Genomic DNA, 16,853 nt, shown 5'->3' with positions numbered 1-16,853 from the left:
GAGTGCAGACTGCAGAGAGCCTCAGACCCTGCTGAAGCTCTGGGATCTCTGCCCAATAAAAATGTCTCACACAGCAGGGAACCAGACAGACTGTCAGTCAGTCAGTTGTCCTGTTAGTGTCTCAACTAGAAAGGTTTTCTTAGTTATAAACTCACATTCAGAGTGTTTGGACAATGTCTTTTTGTTGGCTATGGCCAGTCTCTTGTGTGCAAAACTGCAATTCCTTGAAGTATTAAATGTGACCTTCCGATCGTATTGGTTTTACTTGTGCAGCTGTGTCACTGGCAGGAGTGTCAGAGTCAGTGTTGGTGGCACTTGGTCCGAGGATAGGACTGGGGAGCGTCAGCAACTGCAGCTGACACCAGACAAAACAGCTGTGGCTGTAGTGCTGTTGGCCTCAGTCCAGATTTTGTCCCTGGCAGAACTGAGGTACCTGGAAGCTGCACCGAAGGAGTTGGATGTAGGTGGAATGAGACTAACGGTGGGGGCTGATGGCTCTGTGGAGGTAACTGAAGGCTTGATCTGCCAGAATCTGGTTTTTGCCTGCCCAGCTGTGTTTGGTGGCATGTTGTAGGTGTGCAGCGGATGTTGATATTGTGGAGGAAAGTCAGGTTTTGGCGCTGCAGGGGACAGTAATTCACCTGCCCCTGGCCGTCCCGAAAGGTTTGCACACCTTGTGGAAGCACAGAGACCTCCTGACCCTTCAGAGTGAGGGTGGTCTGGTTTACCTCACCAGTTGAACGGTGGTTTGCTGCGTTTTTATCACCACTGAACAAAAGTCCTGCAGAATGGGAGACCATGTGACGTGCTGTGCTGTGCCACTTATTTTGGGGCTTGTGTAAATGTTGGCACAGCCTCACAAAGATACCCTCAATAAGACGGCAGCCACTGAGCAGGCGAACCACTTGAACCCAGACACGCCTCTTTGCTGCCGTATTTTTGGGGGACATAAAGCAGCCTGTCAGCAACCTGTCCTAAAGCCAAGCAGCATACGTAACTCTGCCACAGCATGCAGCCTCATATCCGTGCCATGAAAGTGGGCTACAGCTGATTTCATTTGTGGCGCATCCCACTGCCAGATGACGCATGAAATGCTAGACGTCCAAGCAACGATGATATTCGGCCACCCACTCAATCTGGCCTTCAGCCTAGACTTCCCCATCTTCTTGTAGCACCCACTGTCCCCATAAAGGGCAACAGGAGGATCAACGTCGGCCACCTGATACCTGAGGAAATCAGGACGGAATTCCTTGTTTCTTTATATGAAGCACTTACAACTTATGTTTTGAAAGGATGTGTTTTAAAAATAAAATGTATTATTACTATTATTATCTGTTCCCCAGGCATGCAGATATAAGATCCAATGCCGAACCCTCGGTGGCGGTAAAGACATTTCATTTCAAGATTTCCACAAAGCCAGAGAAAGTGAAAGTGTGCTCATAGTTGAGTTATGAAATCCCAGGTCACCACGGAGCGTCTCTCCTGACAACGCAGGTAAAACATGAAACTCATGTAGGTTGATATAGGAGTGTGCCACTGAACGGAAAAAAAAGGACACTCCAATCTCTGTATTGAACAGTCAAATGGACAGTAATGGACATTCAGTTGACAGTTCTGAGTAGGGTAAAGGTCAAGAATGTATCTGCATATAGAGCGGGGAAGTGAGACCCAATCACAAGAGGCCACTCAAGGCGCGTGTGGAGCCGCATTCTAACACCAGGTCTGAGCTGACGTACTTAGAGCTGTCTCCTTGTGACTGACCCGCCCCAAATGCTTGTCAGTGCTAGGTGTGAACAGGGCCAGACATTCTTTGCTGAGGACACATTTGAAGCTTTCCAGGACACATTTTCTAGAAATCAAAGAAAGTTTATTGGAAACAAATAAGACACACAACTGTTTCCATGTAGGAGGAAACATTCTGGTAGTGAACGGTTCAAGTCCAGCACCGACCACAGTATGGAGTGTGGACTGGTAGCTGGAGAGGTGCCAGTTCCACCTTCTGTGCACTTCCGAGGTGCCCTTGAGCCAAGGCGCCTAACTCCTAACTGCTCCCGGAGCCCCGCTACGTGGCAGCCTATCACTCCACCATCTCTCCACATTTGCATGTCTATAAGCGTGTGCGTGAGTGTGTTCCATGTGTAAACAGTGGGTGGAAAAGAAAAGAGAATTCCCCCATTGGGATTAATAAAGTAATTCTTCTTTCTCTAAAGACGCCTCTGCTGTGGTCTACTGTGCCCTCTGGTGGTGCAGAGGGGAACTGCAGCTGGTGCAACACTGGCGCAACACACCTGACATACACACATTTGTGCAGAGTCACTGTGATGTGAGCTTTGAGTCAACGAGCAGCTGCCACGGAGAGAGTTTGTGTCCTTCAGTATCTGGGTTAGTCTGACTCACCGCTGTGACAGCAACTGTGTGTGTGTGTGTGTTTCTTTATGTAACAATGACTAAGCGCCATTGATGTGGACCAACTTACCTGTCTCGCTCTCTGTCTGTCTCTCTCTTAAAAGTCATACTGACTCTACTGGCCTGTAAACAGTCTGATGTCAACACAATAACATCTGATTTACTGGATGGAAGCGTGTTTGTTTGTGTGTGTGTGTGTTTGTGTGTGTGTGTGTGTGTGTGTAATCCGTAGTCCCTTGCCATCCACCTGTTGCCCCTGAGTATCAGATGACTCACACGCAGCAGGTGAAGAAAAGAAAGAACAGACGAGGGAAGAAAAGAAGCAGAAAGAAGAGGCTGAATAAAAAAGTTTGAATCATTGTTGTGATCAAAAGGAGACGGATGAGTCACTCCTTTAGTCTCTCGCCAGCTGCTGTTGATATTAGATACGTTCAACTTTGACCTTAATCCTGAAAAAACCTCTGACACAATGCAGTGGTCCTGGATATTGTTGGACTTTTACTTCTTGTTGTTCTTATTATTATCAAAAGTATGAAAGTCCAGAGATAAGAAGTCAAAGTTTGATTCCAAATCTCAAAATGTTATCATGCATACATGGACCTAGGTTTTATGTCACGTTAGATTCCTTCAGTGTTCATCGCTCAGGAGGATTTTCACCGGTAGCCGAATTATCCACACTGAATAAAGCAGTTTCACCTTAAAAAGCTTGTTTCTCTGATAACTTGAGATCCAGTTTAAAATCTATAGTTAAAAGGACCAGGATCTAAAAAGCGTATTGTAAAAATGTGGCTTAAAACTGGATAAAAAGTCAACTTATGACAGCGTCTGATAGACAAAAGTGGATATGACACCACTGAAAGACAACCGGTGAAACGCACCGTTACCTGAATAAAATTTGTTCTCACAGGATTGAATTCTTCTGGGAGGTGGGTAATTTTAGTCCTGTTGAATGTGCGTTATTTTTCATCCAGACCTCCCCCCCAGCATACAGCTGCAATTGCCTACAGTTCTTCATTGATGGTCCTGTTGTAATTTAAATCCTGTCCAGAGTGACGTCCTTGTATTTTAAAAGTGGATCTGTCTGGGTTGTGGCAAACTGGCACCCTCAAAAGTATACCAAATGAGCTATTAGGGGTTCCTGTTTGTATGTAGAGACAACTATCACTGAGGGTTTTTTCTATGATTTCTAAGTAGATTTAAGGACATTTATGTGAAATGGATATCTGGAACGAGTTAAATTACAAAGGAGGACCTGAGACCAGAGAGAGAATTATTATAGTTATTTTGATGAATGCCAGACTCAGATCAGAGTGTGGCTATTTCCTGGAAGCAGTGCACGCCGAATTAGGCTATCAGTAGAAAAGATTTTTGTGTGTGTGTGTGTGTGTGTGTGTGTGATTTAATTCCTCCTGGAAGCAGCTTGTGTTTCTCTCGTGGGCGATAACTCACAGAGATGATCCCGAAGTGACAACACGTGATAACAGAGGGCGCAAATCATAACTTACTGCTGTTAGCTGCTAACAGTCACACTGGGGTTAGTGCGTTCATAATAACCCCCGAAGAGTTTGGTGTTTGTGTGTGCGTGTGCCCCACCCTGGCCTAAATTACACTAAGGATTATGAGTAATCTGAGGATGTTTAACCGGAGAATGAGTCAGAGGAGTTGGTGGTTTATCAGCTGAAGATGACACATTTGTTTTTGTTTTTGTATATTCTCAGTTTTATTTACAGATTATGTTTTGTTTTGATTTAATATAATTCAATTTATTTTAATATATATTATTTAGATTTATTTATACACAAATTCCCTAATTGTATAATGGGCCATCTGTATCAATCTGTATCTGTATCTGTATTCAATGTATAAAAGATGTACATTAAACAATAAAGCTAAACCCTGGAGAAATCTCACCTGTCGTTGAGAAGACATTGAAGGAAAGTCTACGTTTACTCCTAAACTTTCACCTGTCAACCTTAAATAACCTTCATTCAATCTAAACGTCTAGAGACAAACAGATGTATAACAGACATCTATAAAACGTCTTTTCAACGTCATATCAGCCATCTCAGTGGGATCGTTAGTTGCAGTCCTAGTTGGTTTTAATGAGGGCCCAAGTTCCCAAGTGCCATTCATGGATGTTCCTAAGTGGTAAATCCATCCAACCACAATCTAAACCCACGTATTCCTGCAGACCGGTCTCAACCTCTGGAGAGCTTTCCGAACCTCGGAGTGACCAGCAGATGGCAGCATTACAGCAGAGAGGCAGATTTCAGGTTTTTAAAGTCTGAGCTTGGAGAAAGGCGCCATGACATTTGTTTTAGGGCTTTCATTAGTTTCCAACTCTGGGAAACTAAATCACACACATAATTAGGCTGTTTGATCTCCCTTTGATTACTAAGGTATTAAAGATGTAACGTAACATTTCTGCATTAAAATGTCTATAAATACTAGTGATATGTACGACATTTTGTTGAGTTGTGTACTTACATTATTAACAATGTTCAACTCTAAATATAGAGCTGGAAAAATGTATCGATTAGTCAGTTATTAGTCATGTGATAGTTAACTGAATACTCTGTGTTCTCTGTGTCCGTACTCTCCACGTCGAGACACCGTTGTGCGTCGGTCAAGCCACGTCTTTGTTTGTTTGTCCTCTCGTCTACGTCATCTGTGAGTCTATTCCCTGTGTTATATGTGTAGATATGTGTATATTACTATGTGTAGTTTGTGTGTAGAATTCATGTCGAAGGTGCCTCTTTGTACAGACAACAAAACAAATTCCTCCACTGAGGACAATAAAGAATGTATCTGAACCTTAATCTGATTAAAACACAAGCAATCTGCAGATTTTTAGGAAATTGTCAAGTTGTGGCACTTTACTAAAGACTAAACCTAATCGTGAAAATAATAATCAGATTAATTGATAATGTAAATAGTGTTAGCAGCCCTAAGACTAGATAACAGATTTACCACAGTTTGGAAAGTCATTTGATACTTTTGATACTGAATTTAGTTCTGGTCTAAAAAAAGTTCTTTTTTTTTTTTTTACCACATTTGAACAAATTAAAAAACTAAAATATTTAAAATTCTAGCAGCCAGGTGTTGGCAGGATGTGTTTCATGCTTCAGTATGAAACATCATGCTACTTCTTTCTTTCATCTTTTGCTTTAAATTCAATATTCAACTTTTCAAATTAGAAATGTCCCCAAAAAAGGTGAAAGAAAGAAAAATGAATCCTTAGTAAATAAATATATATAAATGTAAACTGTTCCAGCTGGATAGTGACAGCAAATACAGGACACACAAAAAAGTACCACCATAATTGATGAATCAATTATCATTATTATTATTGATCCCACAGTGAACATCAAAACAAAACATTTCTACATTCTGTTGGTTCAAGTCGTCCATAGTCTGTCGTCTGTTCAGTCCTTCGTTCGCTTCTCGACAGTCAGACATCCAATCGGGTTTCAGATCCTTAAACATCAGGAAGTTCACTGGGTTTCGTCCATTAAAGCTTTTCTACAAAAATATGACCAGTGACGATTGATGGCGCTGTCACGTCTGATCACATCGTCTGATCAATAAATCAACAAAAATACAATCAGGATATGTATACATACATTTTTATATATAGATTTAGATCTCTCCCAGGAATAGAAGCACTAATATATACACACACACACACACACACTTGCTGTGGGGCTTGGGTCCAATCAAGCAATCAATCAAATGAATATCAGAAGCTCTCAGACTGTTCAGAAGGCAGCTTCTCTGTCTCATCATCAACATAAACACTTTAATCAGCTGCAGGAGATTCCTAAATATGCAGAAAGGTTTCTCTGAGAACAGACCAGGACCAGCTGACCAGAGACTGGACTGCATTTCCCAGCATGCAGCTGGCCTCTACTGGGCAGCTTCCCAGCAGGGCCGTAGACAGGATTTGAGAAATACTGAGGTCCTGAGCCATAAAGTCCCACACATGGAGGAAATGTTTGATGAGCCACCAACCAAACTCTGTTCAATTTTGTGAGTATTTAAAAAAATATACAGCATTAAGCATCATAGCCTCCTCTACACCTTCAAGTATGTAATTCTGTTGGAAAACACTAAATTACTTTTATTTTAACCTTCGTGTCTTACTGAAAAAATATCACATTCAGATATTTGGTCTAAAAATATAACAGAAATGAGTCGATCAACAGAAACAGCAACAATTTTTATAATCTTTTAAACTTTTAAGACATTCTTTAAGCAAAACACCAAAACTCTTCTGGTTCTCGCTTTTCAAATGCAAATGTTTGTTTCTTCTATTGTAAGATAAATATCTTTGGACTTTGGATTTAATGGATTATTTAGAAAGCTCTGATAAACTCCTCCTCTTGTCATTTAACCTCCCAAATTCCCCAACCGAGGACACGACCTCAGTCCTCAATAGTAGCTACGGCCCCGCGTCCCGGCGTCCCGGCCTGCTCTGACAGCCTATCGTATGAAGTCGACACTCGACAGGCAACTTTTAGAGGCAACATGTCTTTTAACAACTCTGAAACCACTCACGTCATAATTCAAGTCTGAAGTCAGGCTCATGTTCGGGAGGGGGGGTTATTTTGCTCATGATGACTCAAGAAATGTGCTGATTTTAGACTAACCTCTCAACTTATAGCGACTGATAAAGCTGCTTTGATCAGCTCTGGCTGAAAGGTCTGGAATCAGCTTATTGTACACATGATCTCAGCCAAAAAACAAAAAAACAAAAAAAAGAGAAACAGAGAACATAGCGAGGAGATAAAATTTACAAGAAGTACAGATTAACAAATCAACAGATGTAAATATTTTACCAACTTAGACCAGGATCCAAAATAGAACCAGCTATTGGAGCCCAACCAAACTCTGTAGATAAATATAGTTTCATTTAAAGCTAAAAGTTGAACGCAAACACAAAGTCCTCACAGTCCTGCACTCTGACTGGCTGTAAAGCCGCTATTTCAAAGAAGGTAAATCTGCTGAGTTGAAGTTTTTCCAGTTCAAATGCTGACTGAACAGAATGTCAGTGAGCGGAGCTGCATTTAAACACTCAAAAATCAAACTCTAGCAGTGTCTTTATTAAACATCATCTATCTGGAGAAACAGAAAGTTCTTTTATTGTGAACTTTAAACAGTAAATGTCACTGGGTTTTGCATTTCTAGGGTAAATCAGAGACCTGTCAGCAGAGATTTGGAGTTTTCTAACGGTACGAAAGGCCATCATGCTGAAAGAGTGACAAAGGAACGCTCTTCCTCCGTCTACCTGCTGAATATATAAAAACTGATGTGATATTTTGTGTGAAGATGTCAGTTTAAACTGGTTTATTAAATAACTGATCTTAAACAAATAGCCGATCAACAGATCAACAAGTTTCAGCTTCTGAAGTTTGAGAAATTTCTGATTTCACTTTATGTGACAGTAAACTGAATATCTTTTGGTTTTAGGCTGTTGGTCAAACAATACTTTATTGCCAGCATATTTACTGTGCAAAGACTGATTTTGATGTGATGTGTCCTTTAGGGCCCGACTGAAACACTGGACTGAGTGAGTGACACCATAACGGTATCTGAGAGTTTAAGAGCCCTTAAATTGGTTATTGTTCGTAACTGTGACAAAGAAATGTACTGAACTGGACATTTTACAGTGTAAAAATAAAACTAATTTAAAAAGATTGTGTCAGTGCTCTTTGATGGACGAACTATGTAGCGGACACACTGTTTCTAAAACAATTAAAACACACGGCAATTCCGTACAGACATATTTTTTTAGCCGACATGTTCGCAGATAAAAACATATCGGCCGATTTATTGTTCTGGCTCTAGTGTCGTTATTGTTCCTACCGGTGACTCACAACAGTTGATAGAAGTCAGACATTATTTGATGCAACTTAATGTGTTTGTACCGTTACATATGTTGTCCAATGTTTACTGGAAATGCCAAATATGTATGTGGTTGATGGGAAACTGTGTCTACATTACATAGTTTGTCCAATCAGTACATACCTTGGTCACAATTCTTAACCAAATTTAAGGGTTCCTTATCAAAATTGTTATGTTTATGTTAAAAAGCAAATATTGGCTGATATCCGCCTCACTAATCTTGTGTGGGCTCTAAATATTAAATGATCTAAAAAGTGGTAGCAGAAAGTTCAATTACATGTTCCAACAGGGTGGCTGTATCCAATGATCGCTGCCTTCAAACCTGCACAGACCTGTGCGTCCCCAGCAGCTGTGACTGACTCCATTTTTAACAGTTCTGCTTCTCATAGCCCGCTATGTTCTCAGCAGTGATGTCAGCCATAGTTCCTGGTCTGCTTTCTCCTAGAACAACAGCGTTGCCTCTAAAAGTTGCAAATGAACCACTGTCTTCTCGTTATTATTCCTCGTAATTAACCAGCTAGTTATTTACACATTAAACCAGGAATTTGCACACAGTAACATTTTTAATCCTTTTGCACACACTGCAGTCGTCCATTTGGCGTCCCAGTAGAGGAAACTGTTGCCACTTGAAGGTGAGGGAATCAAAACTGTGACTCATCTTCAGTTCCAATAAAAGTGAATGACCTTTAACAAGATGCCATTAAGCAAAACACCCATCCTCCCCAAGTGCTCCCAAAGCTTTTTTTTTTTTTTTTGTTGGAACATATTTACAATCAACAGTCCCCGTCGACGTTTTATTCAAGAGTCATGAGCGTCGGTTTCGGTGTTCGGCTCTTTGAGATGACCCGGAACAGACGACTGAACTGCCACTCACACTGGACCAGCACTGACCCACAGCCAGCAAATTAAAACCTCCACACAGCATGGTTCAACCATGTGACACAGTGGAGGGAGCTACTGGACTAATTACTAAACCCCACCCGTCTGGGACTCTAGACAACAGGCAAATCAAACACACCCAGGTCTGAAGAGGATCTGAGACACTAAAAGCTTCCTGTCTGGCTAATTAACCAGTCACGTAATGATCATCTGACCAGGAAGTGAGCACTAACTAAAACAATCAACAGTTCTACGGGTAAGACTGTGTCAGACAAAAACTTTATGCACAATCGAAATGCAAACACGAACCAAAACAAAACGAAAAGCAAAAAGATGGTCGCTGCAGCAACAGGAAATAACGAGTCTCAAAATCGTTTAAAACAAAAATCTAAACATCTTAAAAGGAAGCAGAACTTTAGAAAAGAAAGTAAGACACATGTCAAGTTCCAGCAATAATCAGTCCACAATCTGTATTCAACAGGAAGTCTGTGTGTGTGATTTTGCTCCGTGCCGACACCCTCAGGTGAACGCGTTAAACTAGCAAAACCATCGCTCGTTCAGCCTCATTTGTGATTGGTCGGAGGGGGCAGGAGAGGGGCGGAGCGATCGTTGGTGAGGGTCCTTTTGAGCTTTACTCCTCTGATTTTGGTCAGCATGTCTCCTCCTTCTGCCTGGACCAGCTGCTCCGGGTTCTGGTCCTGGCTGCAGGGTGGAGGAGCCTGGGGCTGGTAGTGAGTGCTGTGGCCTAGACTGGAGGGCTCTCCCTGGGAAGCAGAGGCCTGGAGCGGGGCCTGCTGCGGCTGCTGCTGCTGCGGCTGCTGCTGCTGCTGAAACAGAAGCTGTTTCTGCTGCTGGCTCAGATGTTGTTGCTGCTGGTCTTGCTGCTGATACTGACCTTGTTGATTTTGCAGTTGCTGGGGTTGCTGAAGCAGTGATTGTTGATGTTGAAACTGTTGCTGTAGTTGCTGCTGCTGCTGCTGATATTGTTGCTGCTGCTGTTGAAACTGTTGCTGTAGTTGCTGCTGCTGCTGTTGATACTGCTGCTGATGTTGCTGCTGCTGCTGATGTTGTAGTTGCTGTTGTTCTTGAAACTGTTGCTGATAATGTTGCTGCTGCTGCTGTAGTTGACTGCGTTGCTGCTGATGGTTCAGTTGTTGGTTGATTTGCTGTTGTTGCTGTAGTTGTTGCTGGTACTGTCTCTGTTGTTGCTGTTTGGCACTGCTGCCCTCCGGTGGCAGGGAGGGTACAGTGGGTACAGGCACCGGTATGGGCATCTGACCATGGACCAGCTGGTAGTATGGGGAGGAAGAGGAGGGAGGCAAGGCACTGAGGCTCTGCGTGGAGGTGCAGAGTTTACTGTAACCTAGACCTCCTGCTCCTACAGCAGCGGGCGCTGTGAAGACGTTCTCATCGCTCCCGCCATTTCCTCCGAAGGCTTTAAGGGGAACCTGTGGGGTGCTGATGGGGATGGGAACCCCTCCGCTGATCGTGCCCCTGCGATACGCCGGCTTGGACGACGGTTTGCGCCTGATGGTTGCCGTGTGGGACGGCAGCTGGTGAACCGACCTGCCCATCAATTCGGGCTCGGCCAATAGGCTGACAGTGGAGGAGGGGCGCTTGGACTGAGCAAACTTCCTGTACTGGAAACTGAGGTCGGAGTTCCTCGGGATGGTGGAGGACTTGTCAAAGTCGGACTGGTTGTTGCCGTGGGAGAGGTGATGTAAGGAGATGGAGTCGGCGTCCCCGTGGAGAGAGATAGACTCGTAGTCGACTAGAGAGAGAGAGACAAAGAAGATATTAGTTGTTGCTCTGCATGCAGCTGGACTTCTGTTATCTTGATGACATTTGATTTGAGTGTTTTCATCTCCTCATCTGACAGCCAGATGACGAAGCAGCAGGAACACATAATCACATCAGTGACTCACTGGTCGTGTGTGTGTGTGTGAGAGAGAGAGAGAACAATTAGGATGCATCAATGTGGAAACTCTAATCCAACAGAAACAGAGAACATGTAACCACATTACCTAAAGTCACACACACACACAGACCCAGTGTAATGTTCTGAGTAACTGAATTAAAAATAGACGTTGCTTCATGGGAATGACGTAAAACAACTATCATTATTTTAATGCTGAATTATCAAATATTTCATGAGAGTCGTGCATGTCAGCTACCAACAGTAAGAAACAGCTGCACAAATGGAAGATTTAAATAAGGGAAATTAAACAACCACGAATCTGACTACAGAGAACACGTTTAATACTAAACACACTCAGGTTGTGCCGCTGTACTGTGTTATAAATGTTAACAGGTAACTAAATATCTCTGAGACATTACGATGGGTATTTTCACCATTTTCTGTCATTTTATCAATAATGAAAATAGTCATTAGTTGCAGCCCTAAATCTCGTGATATTTTGAATATATATGCGGGAGCACCAATGGGTTTAAGTTCAGACACTGACAGTGGCAAAAGGTTTTTAACCATCATTAACATAGACCGGTGTCTAAAACGTTCAACTAGCAGATCATATCAGCTGTCACTAATTAATTTTAATGCCATGAATGACTTAACAACAAGACGACATTAAACGTGGCTGTTGTCTGGTTAAAGTGCTCGCTCTGCCGTGCCACATCTTCCCTTTAGCTCTCATTCAGTTAAACTTTCGTGCATCAGATCTGGATCAGGGACAAAAAACTTGATTGGGACATCCTTACTAATTAGACTGCTATTCAAAACTGGAGTGTTTCTGCCTTCTCAGCCAACAAAAGCTGATAAAGTTCTTTACTGAATCTTTGAATTTCAGTTCTTACATATTCATAGTAGATTCAATAAATGAATGCAAAGCTGAATGCAGATGTGATGATATGCAAATCAATTCCCTGACCTTAGCTGGGAGATAAACAGGCAAGAAGGCAGACAGACAGGCTCATAAACAGACAGGGAGAGTCAGAGACCTACCATAGAGGGGAGGATCTCTCTTTACAGCTGGAAGAGAAGGAAGGAAGTTTAGCCAAGAAAACACAAAACTACTGAAAGAACACAGCAGAGCACCAGAGACGAGACAGTACACCAGTAACAGAGAAATACAGAAGAAACTAGTAAATAACTGAGATGACAGACGTGTCAACAGAGTCAGTTTGATCCAAAAACAAAAACACCACAGAGGGCAGCTGAGAGGTTCAGTCATACGGATCATTTAGCAGGGTTAGAGCTCCCTGGGTGAGTTTGTGTTCACATTCATGTCTCATTTGCCAGACTTGTTTTTTGAATTGCCTCTTTAGTTTCTATTTGAATCACAATGTATGCCTTTAAGTCAGACTCATATTTAGAGAGTGCGTAATCAGAAGCTCATTCACATTTACTTATGTTTTTGTCCGTGATTGCAGGATGCAGCAGGAAACCAAACATCTTCTAAATCAGTTTGTATAAACATAATCAGCCTTATTTATTTAAAAATGTGTTTTAGATTCTTTATGGCTGTGTCTGTACTCTCGGTGTGTTTATTTGTGTGTGTGTGTACACTCACTGTGTGTATGTATGGTGTCCTCAGAGCAGGACGGGGTGGTGGTCTGCGTGCTGTAGCCGCTGGAACAGTGCAGAGAGTCCCTGCTGCTCCTCTGACCGTCTGAATTCAACGCACCTAACGTCAGAGCCAGCTGATCCCGGGCCGAGCACGACTGAGAGAAAGAGAGGATGAGGCGAGGTTAGAGAGTTTATTATCATTAATTGCAGTCACAAGTTTTCAAAGGCACATGGTTTTTACAGAAAGAGAGAAGGAGAGGAGACAAGTGGAGAGAAAATGAGGAGGAGAGGAGGAACAAGGAAAGAAAATAAGAACAAAAAAAAAAGGAAGGTGATGAAGAAATCTGCACCCCTTCTCTGCTGCCCTCCAGTGGCTCATGTGGACTTTTGACTGTGTGTCTGTTGTGTGTCTGTGTGTCTGTTGTGTGTGTTGTGTGTGTGTGTGGTGTGTGTGTGTGTGTGTGTGTGTTACCTTCCCAGAAGCAGACATGGCTCGAGCTCTCTCTCCGTGGTGTGTGTAGGCGTTGTGTGGGGGGGCCAGCATGCCGTTCTCTGCCCCTCCACTCCCCGCAGCAGCAAGCTGATTGGTGGAGCCAACTGCGTCCTGTCGTAAAGAAACCAATCACAGTGGATTTAATGTAACACCGTTACCGAAGTACACAGAACTTAATCCCATGGAGCCATCGTAGAAGTCCCACGTCACATAAATGATTACTCTTGAGATAAGATGTATTTACTGTTTTAGGTAGGATTTCTACATTGGCTGCTGGTCCATTAACATCAACACAACATTTGAGCTTGTATTTAAAAGTTAAAGATTAGGACTGGAAAATGTTGTCCGTTCTATAAGTCTCTGTAAGGGGAAAGGCTCTCAATAAAACAAAGAATCCATGCCAGCAACAAACTCTACCTTGTGTATCAATGGAAAAAGTTCACATTTCCAAGTTAACCAGGTATTTAAGAGAAAGTGTGGAAGTGTAGGAGCTGGTTTCCACAAGGTGACAATAACTATAAGTGAAGAGTCTGGATCCAAAGTGAAACAACTAAAATGCTTTTAAAAAGGAGCTGGTGTTTTATATTGTTCTTACCCATAACAAATCCCATGAAAATGTGTTAGTCCGTTTGAACTCACAAATATATAGTTTCATTACTAGAAAAAAGGCTAAATCATGCAACATTAATGGTGCTTTTAAGTAACTTCACAAAGCTTCTCAGTTGACTAAATGAGGCACTTTAAGAGAGTCTGTGCTTCAGTAAATCACTGTAAAGATATTGTGATTTACTGGATTTATGCAAATCTTTCTTGTAGAACTTTGGAAATAAACTCTCCAATTTACAGCACACACACTTGGTATATTTCCATTATGACTTAACAGGCAAGGGAAACACTCTGCAATCACGGGACCACTGACAAGACACCACGGACAGCCATATTAACACCCATTTAAATTCCACGACAGAGTGGGTGTCTTGACAACAGGAGAGAAATATGTGACGAGGTATCTAACAGTGGGACGAAGGCGGGACGAGGTGATCACATGCGGAGAGTTGGATATACAGGATATACGTGTCTGGTGGTACATACTGATTGTCAACATCAGGTTTTTGGATACTTTATCGCAGCTCTTTATCGATTGATTAGTTGTTTCAATCATTTTTTAAGCCAAATCCAGCTTCTCAAAATGTGAGGATTTGTTGCTTTTCTCTGTTTCCTATCATTGTGAATACTAAATACTGAAACTCAATATCTTTGGATTTTAGACTGTTGATTGAAGCAAATGAGCAAATTAAATTTCTTACATTTTAATGATCAGGAAAGATTATTAATCAGCAGATTACTAATGAAGATATATCAGCTGATATGAGCTTTTCAGATATATCAGTACTGGTGTATACGTTTGCTGATTGGCTAAAACATTCAGTATCAGTCGAGATATGATCATTTTAAGTGTTGAGCTTTACGCAGTGGTTTTTAATGTTTATTAATTAAGTGAAAGTTGACAGAAAATAGCTGAACTTTGACTCAGCTACTATTTATTCAGTCTGCACCACAGTGATTAAAGGTGAAATGCCTTACTCTAGGGCACTACTTCAACAAGTAAGGGAACGAAAGTACAAAAAAAATCAACCATTAATTGAATTGAATGACTCAGAAGGAGTCTGTTTGGAAACTACAGGGTAAATACAAAAGACTGTGCAGCTACAGTATAACTATTTGCAGAAATTGAGGACTCCACAACATTGTAAGTTAAATACAGACTAGGAGACAAACAGTGAGTCAAAGACACAACCAACTGATTCATATTATAAATTCAAACAGACATAACACGTTAAAAGAGGACACTGACAAGGCAGAAAATATACGACACACGTACAGTCAGGCAAACACTTACACAAATTGAACCACCGTACATGTGAACAGACACAAATGTATCAAGTTTTGTGGAACAGGCTTAAGAAGTTTAAAATGGCAGAGAAGTGAAATCCAGATTTTATGGGATGAAACCAGAGCTGGATTAGAGATATATGAGGCTCACTGACACATTTGGAGTGCATAAAATCAGACATGAAGGTGAAAACCAGAGGCAAAAAAATCAGTGCCAAGTGTGAACGGATAGAAAACATGAGGATTTAAACGGTAAATCGGTGGGAGGTAATGTGAGATGGAGTCAGATTGAAGCCGATGGAATACAAACGGTTACAACACGGTAAAAACACAGGGCGGTGCTCGGGTTGGGAGGAATGTAAATAGTTGTAGTTTTTTCTCACGGTGGTCATATCCCTGCGGCTAACGCGGCGGCTCAGCGCGGGGTGGTGGCCATGGCCAGCAGCGTAACCGTAGCGACCACGGCTGCCCTGACGACCGATGCGAGAGGGGGAGTTCCCTTCGCTGAGGGACCGCCCGGTTTCATCACAGCCAATCAGCAGATAGGGGGAGGAGCAGCGCTACACACAGGAGAGGATTAGAGCGGTGTGTGTAGTCCTCGTCACGGTGAAAAGCTTTTATTTTGTAGATCCTCAAAGCCAACAGTGTCATTTTAAAGTGGGGGTGTGGGGTGCTGAGAGTTGGCAGAAGGGTCAGAGTGTGTGTGGGAGTTATATTTAAGTGAAATGTACCTTTAAGACATTAATAAATGTTTAAACAGAATTTGCATTGTAGTTGAATTTAAGTTTTAAAGCATACATTATTTGAGTTTGGCTGAAATAAGATAATTCTCAGAGTTTAATTGATGTACACTACATGGCCAAAAGTATGCGCACACTTCAAGAATTCACACACGTTTTATTCTTGAACGTGTGAATCAGAAACAATGGGCAATACCCTGGTGAGCTAACAGCCTCCACCCTTCTGATCTTAGGGATTTGTTTCCACTCAGACACGAGCACTAGTGAGGTCTAACACTGATGTTGGGTGACAAGGTCTGGCTCTCAGTCACCGTACCAGTTCATCCCAAAGGTGCTGGATAGGGTTAAAGTCAGGACTCTGTGCAGGTCAGTCAAGTTCTTCCACATCAAACTGGGAAAACGCAGTTTCTTTTATGGATCTGAACTTTGGGGACGGTGGCTTTTTCGCGTTGGGCAGGAAGGAGCTTCACCCGAACTGTTGCCATGAAGTTGCGAAGCCATAGTGGCCCACCAAAAGGTACACTTAAGTATGTGGTGTCCCCATACTTTTGGCCATATATTGTATTTCAAATGTAAGCTTACTGTTCAAACAACCCATGAAGATGTAATATAATTTTATACAGATAAAGTGACAATTATTTTTAGAAAGATTTAAGGTCATCTAAAGAGTTCGGCTATTTATTATTTAATTGTACTATAAAGAATTAAACTGTTTAGGTAAACAGTCACTGTATCTGTGATATGTGTGTGTGTGTGTGTGGTATTGTGTGTGTGTTATGTGTGTGTTACCTGGATGTGTACTCCATCGACAGCACAGCTGATGGAGTCCAAAGAGGGAACGTGTCTCACTGATCCAGACTGGTAGTTACTACAAAAACACACAAACCGTACGTTTAAGGACAAACTGCAAAATTCAGCTTTAAACTGCATCAGCATGATATATTTGGTAGCAACACCACAACAAGTACAGTGTGAAGTAAACCAATTACATCTGTGGTGTGTGTGTGTGTGT

At 42.1% G+C, this 16,853-nt stretch overlaps 1 protein-coding gene across 2 annotated transcripts in view; it reads right to left on the bottom strand.

Moving 5' to 3' along the window:
• Window positions 1–8,854: 8,854 nt before the first annotated feature.
• mtss1 (MTSS I-BAR domain containing 1) overlaps window positions 8,855–16,853 on the bottom strand; it is a 50,997-nt gene continuing 42,998 nt past the window's right edge. Inside the window, exons 10-14 of one of the 2 annotated variants that reach the window (XM_035662821.1) lie at window positions 16,631–16,709; window positions 13,188–13,319; window positions 12,720–12,870; window positions 12,152–12,178; window positions 8,855–10,960 (exon numbers count right to left, since the gene is read on the bottom strand). In XM_035662821.1, the coding sequence (XP_035518714.1) occupies window positions 9,753–10,960; window positions 12,152–12,178; window positions 12,720–12,870; window positions 13,188–13,319; window positions 16,631–16,709 (1,597 nt within the window). In that variant the 3' untranslated portion in view covers window positions 8,855–9,752. The remainder of the gene's footprint in view (window positions 10,961–12,151; window positions 12,179–12,719; window positions 12,871–13,187; window positions 13,320–16,630; window positions 16,710–16,853) is intronic. The other variant, XM_035662822.1, reaches the window with a different exon arrangement.

Source organism: Morone saxatilis, unplaced genomic scaffold (genome assembly GCF_004916995.1).
Source record: "Morone saxatilis isolate NCDOM2014 unplaced genomic scaffold, NCSU_SB_2.0 Contig18, whole genome shotgun sequence".
Lineage (NCBI taxonomy): Eukaryota > Metazoa > Chordata > Actinopteri > Moronidae > Morone > Morone saxatilis.
This window is presented reverse-complemented; position numbering and strand designations above follow the sequence as displayed.